Here is a 5,720-nt window from a genome sequence, read left to right as displayed (position 1 = left end):
AAGAAGAGACTTGCTTGGGCCAAGAAACAGGAGCAATTAACATTAGACCGGTGGAAATTTGTCCTTTGGTCTGGAGTCCAAATTGGAGTTTTGAGTTCCAACCGCCGCGTCTTTGTGAGACGCGGTGTAGGTGAACGGATGATCTCCGCATGTGTATTTCCCACCGTAAAGCATGGAGGAGGTGGTGTTATGGTGTGGGGGTGCTTTGCTGGTGACACTGTCTGTGATTTATTTAGAATTCAAGGCAGACTTAACCAGCATGGCTACCACAGCATTCTGCAGCGATACGCCATCCCATCTGGTTTGGGTTTAGTGGGACTATCATTTGTTTTTCAACAGGACAATGACCCAACACACCTCCAGGCTGTGTAAGGGCTATTTTACCAAGAAGGAGAGTGATGGAGTGCTGCATCAGATGACCTGGCCTCCACAATCCCCCAACCTCAATCAAATTTAAATGGTTTGGGATGAGCCGGACCACAGAGTGAAGGAAAAGCAGCCAACAAGTGCTCAGCATATGTGGGAACTCCTTCAAGACTGTTGGAAAAGCATTCCAGGTGAAGCTGGTTGAGAGAATGCCAAGAGTGTGCAAAGCTTTCATCAAGGCAAAGGGTTGCTATTTGAAGAATCTCAAATATAAAATATATTTTGATTTGTTTAACACTTTTTGGGTTACTACATGATTCCATATGTGTTATTTCATAGTTTTGATGTCTTCACTATTATTCTACAATGCAGAAAATAGTAAAAATAAAGAAAAACCCTTGAATGAGTAGGTGTTCTAAAAACGTTTTACTGGTAGTGTAAAAGCAGAGAAAATACACGGGTTTGTGCAATGTTGACACGTGCAGAAACGTTTCAGTCTTTGCATCCAAGATCGTGATGGTATAAAGTTATGTGGAAAATGGGGCTGCAGAACTTTACAGTGACAGAGATATATTTAAGGTGTTCCTTTAAGATTTACAGTCATGGTGCCGTGTGTGTGGGAGCCTGAAGGAGTCTGATCAATAGGTGCTGTAGTAGGGACAGAATTATCCTCCTCAGATACATTCCTCCAAATCAGCTGACACACATACAAGGACCGCACTAAAATAGCAAGTGCGTGTGTACGTACTTAATTCTCAGTCATCTCCACTGTCTGATTTTTCAAAGAACCTGGGTTATTGACAGAGGTAATTCTGGTCCATCCACTTATATACATTTCTGAGGATCATGACGAAGACGTCAAACCTCACACACTGTTATGAGGTGTAAGAGGTGTAAAGTTGTCAGTGGGCCAGCCAGGTGTGAGTGAGTGAGTGAGAGAGAGAGGGACAAAGAGAAGGCGCTGCTTTCTGCTGATGTGCGGTGTGGTTACCCCTGCAGTGAGTCTGCAGATCCACTCCAACCCACCTGGGGGACACACCTGGCCCACTGACAGAACCACACACACTTTCACTGTCATGTATTCACAGCACTGACAAAGAGAATGAAGAGCTGCACATTAAACGTTCAACTAGTCCAAACACAACAATATAATTGAAACCCAGTTTATATTAGCTATATACTTTTCTTCTGGTGAACATGGTATTGTGGACATAGTTATGTTTCAAAAAGTTGACGCCTATAGGCCTAGGTCTACTGTAACGAACATGGCACAGAATCCTATTGATGCATTGTGGGCACTCAGAAATCATGAGTAAATAATATAATACAATTGGACATTTGGGTGAAAATTCAAGAATCCTATCATGCGCTGTATCATGGTGTTTCTGTAGTTCGTCTGTGTGATAAGAAAGGAGTGGTGATGACGATAGCGAAGATGTCTCTTTAAAGAGAGAGATTGTCCGTGCTGAGTTGTGAGTTTCTCCTCCCGCGGTATAAAAAGCTCATCCCTCTCCACCCTGCCGCAGTCTGCATCCGGCTTAGAGATGAGCTACCCACTGGACCACCTCTACGGCCACGGCTCCTATCGCAGGCCACCACAGGGCCACTCTGCCCGGCCCGCCGCTTCCCTCTCCTCCTCCGGCTACCACTCCCAGCCCTGGACGAACTCCCAGCGCCGCCGCCCGGGCTACAGCCAGGCAGCCTCTGCCAACAGCTTGGAGATCTTTAACGGCGACATGACTCGGAGGAACGAGAAGGAGATTCTGCAGACACTCAACGACCGGTTCGCCGGTTACATCGACAAGGTGCGGAACCTCGAGCTGATTAACTCGAATCTGGAGCAGGAAGCGGCTGCGCTGCGACAGAGCCAGACGGGGCGCGCTACCGTGGGAGAGCACTATGAGCGCGAGCTGGGGGACCTGAGGGTTCTGGTCCAGCAGTTGACCGGGGAGAAGGCACGCACACTCTTGGAGCAAGACCACCTTGAAGAGGACATCCAGCATGTGCGGACCAGGCTCGAGGACGAGACACGCAGCCGGGAGGAGCTGGAGGCCGCAGCACGCGTCATGAACAAGTATGTGGACGAGTCTGGCCTCACGCGGCTGGAGCTGGACAAGAAGCTGTGCGCGCTGCAGGAAGAAGCCGCGTTCCTGAAGAAGAACCACGAGGAGGAGGTGGCCGAGATGCTCGCACAGATCCAGCGTGCACAGGTGAGCTTTGAGCCTCGAGACACGATCAAGGCTGACGTCACGAGCGCGCTGCGGGAGATCCGCGCTCAGCTGGATGGCCACGCGACCAAGAGCGCAATGCAGGTGGATGGATGGTTCAAAGGTGAGAGGCGCAACTTTATATCAATCTACCTTAATACCCACCTGTTTTTACGGAGAGAGTGGTCGGTGAGAATGCCAGTTTTATAGGGCTCTGGTGTGGCGGTGCGGTGACGCAGCCTAGTTCGCTGTCCATTGTGCTGAACTTGGGAGGATTTGGGTAAAGATGGAGCTCTTTGGTTTTACAATCAAATAGGCTAGTGGTACATAGTGGTGCATATAGGATATTTTCAATCCCATTTGGGACATTGATGCCTTGTAAGGTCACCATTAGAAGCAAACTGCTTTAGACTCTCTAGGCTATATATTCAGCTAAACATGCCTAAACAGCATCCTAGGAGTGCGTAACAATGACTATAATGACACATTCACATTTACATCCTTGTGTGACACAAGGGTACTTTCGAATTAAACGCCATAGATATGCAATTATAGGCTGATTGCATTTGGAAAAAGTATTGGATGTGCATAATGTGTTGAAATAGCCCAGTGGTTTATTTTATGGAGAGGAGAAAGTGTTCTGTCTGGTGTAAACTCAAGTCTTTTAATATCTGTCTGCCTGCAGTCTGTTGCCTACAGTCCTGTTTGGAAAGTCTTATTTCTGTTCATCATGCATTCCCGCTGCAGGCAACTGAGTCAGCAGTATTAGGTCCCTAAAAATACTGATGGCACATTTGAGAGTCCTTGGAAGTTTCTCTTGCCAAGATTTTCATCAGTATGTTGTTCAGTGTCATGTATCCAAGTCAGACCTCAGACAGACACTGTCAAGGTCATTCCTTCCTGGAGGAGAGGATGTGTGTTCTCAATGACTGACCTTTTTCTAAAGCTCAATACAGAAAAGCATTCAGGCACCTGGCCAGTCCTAGGACAGGTCACTATTTTATAGTTTTGGGTTATAGCCCCTATGACCGCTAACACCCTGTCTCTGACCCTGTCCCCCCACCTCCTGAAGTGCGTATGGAGCGGTTGGCGGATGCAGCTCACTCTAACACGGATGCAATCCGCGGTGCCCAGGAGGAGATAGCAGAGTACAGACGGCAGCTGCAGAGTCGCACCATCGAACTGGAGACCCTCAGAGGAACCAAGGACTCTCTGGAGAGACAACGCATGGAGAGTGAGGACAGACACTATGGAGATATCCACTCACTACAGGTACACTCCTCTGCCTGTCTGACCGTCTGTCTGGCTTTTCTCTTTCTCCTTCATTCTGACACACATTGCTCACCAACGTGTGTGTGTGTGTGTGTGTGTGTGTGTAGGAGACCATCCATCAGCTGGACGGTGAACTGAAGAGTACTAAGTGGGAGATGGCCAGTCAGCTGAGAGAATATCAGGAGCTGCTGAACGTCAAGATGGCTCTGGACATAGAGATAGCAGCCTACAGGTGGGTCAGGGGTTAAGGGGGAGAGGTTAAGGGTGTAAAAAAATAAAAATTGCTATTATGCAGACTCAGACTGGCTCTGAATAACCTTGATCTTGGAAAAACAATTATCGCTGATATGTTTTTAAACAGGAGACTGTATTGACACACCCAACTCAGACTGCACTTCCCATGTTCTTCCCCTAAACAGGAAATTGCTGGAAGGGGAGGAGACTCGGTTCATATCTGGGCCAAGCCTGTACTCCTACTCCTCCGTCCACCTGAAGCTGAAGGGGGAGGAGCTCTCAGACACAGTCATACTGGAGGAACAGACGGATGAGACACAGGTCACTGAGGTGACAGAGGAAGGAGAGGAAGAGGAGAAGGGAGAAGAGAAGGAAGAGGAAGTAAAGGACGAGGAAGAGGATGAGACCAAAGCTGAGGTAGAAGAGGGAGAGGGGGATGGAGCTGAGGATAAGGGAGGAGATGAGGAAGAGGTTGATAAGAAGGAGGAAGAGGAAGGATCTGAGGATAAGGGGGAAGGATCTGAGGATAAGGGGGAAGAGGAGGCAGGTGAGGAGAAAGAGGAAGAGAAGTCTAAGTCACCTGAGGAGGCTGCTTCTCCCCAATCTAAGTCTCCCCCCAAAACCCCCCAGGCCAAATCTCCCGCCGTCAAATCCCCTGAATCCAAATCACCCCCAGCCAAATCTCCCCTCCCCAAATCACCCACCAAGTCTCCCGCCCCCAAATCTCCCACAGAGAAATCTCCCCAGCCCAAATCTCTGGACGTGAAATCACCATCTAAATCTCCCCCCAGCAAATCCCCAGAGTCTAAGTCCCCTTCCAAGTCCCCCCTCCCCAAATCTCCTGAACCCAAGTCCCCCATCCAGGAGAAAGCCAAGCCCCCTGCAGAAGACAAACCAGCCAAGGAGGAGAAGAAAGAGAAGGAACAACCCCAGCCTGTAAAGGAGGAGAAGAAAGAGAAGGAACAACCCCAGCCTGTAAAGGAGGAGAAGAAAGAGAAGGAACAACCCCAGCCTGTAAAGGAGGAGAAGAAAGAGAAGGAACAACCCCAGCCTGTAATGGAGGAGAAGAAAGAGAAGGAACAACCCCAGCCTGTAAAGGAGGAGAAGAAAGAGGAGCCAGAACCCACGGAGAAGGAGAAGAGTGAGAGCCAGCCTAAAGAGGAGAAGGAGAAGAGTGAGAGCCAGCCTAAAGAGGAGAAGGCTGAGGAGAAGACAGACAAACCAGACCCCAAGAAGGAGAGCAAGCCAGAGGAGACCCCCACGAAGACTGAGACCCCATCACCTGCCCCCCCTGCCGCCACCCCAGCCAAGCCTGCAGAGGAGAAGCCCACCCCCGCCAAGGAGAGCCCCACCCCTGCTAAGAAGGAAGAGGAGAAACAGGCCCCGTCCAAAATAGATGAAAAACCTCAGGCAGAGGTGAAGCCTGCTCCCAAAGAATCACCAGAGAAAACAGAGAGCAAGAAAGAGGAGAAGAAAGCAGAGCCCAAAGAGGAGGTAAAGGAGGATAAGAAGACGGATAAGAAAGAGAACAAGCAGGAGGCCTCTAAAGCGTCCGACAGTAAAGAGGCAAAGGATACGAAGGAGGGAGGGAAGGCAGAGAAGTCCTCCAGCGCTGAGGTCAAAGAGAAAGCCAAGAAGTGA

At 49.3% G+C, this 5,720-nt stretch overlaps 1 protein-coding gene across 1 annotated transcript; it reads left to right on the top strand.

Annotated features, from left to right (window-relative positions):
* Positions 1-1,910: 1,910 nt before the first annotated feature.
* Positions 1,911-5,720, top strand: LOC311141473 (uncharacterized protein; the record flags this gene model as incomplete). Its single annotated transcript, XM_084176814.1, has 5 exons — positions 1,911-2,697; positions 3,646-3,845; positions 3,953-4,077; positions 4,265-5,000; positions 5,157-5,720. The coding sequence occupies 5 exons, from the start codon at positions 1,911-1,913 to the stop codon at positions 5,718-5,720; spliced, it is 2,412 nt and encodes an 803-aa protein (XP_084032940.1).

The sequence above is a fragment of the Coregonus lavaretus genome, assembly GCF_964263955.1.
Source record: "Coregonus lavaretus genome assembly, chromosome: 14".
Lineage (NCBI taxonomy): Eukaryota > Metazoa > Chordata > Actinopteri > Salmoniformes > Salmonidae > Coregonus > Coregonus lavaretus.
Note: the sequence above shows the minus strand (reverse complement) of the source record. Positions and strands in the feature narration are given on the sequence as shown.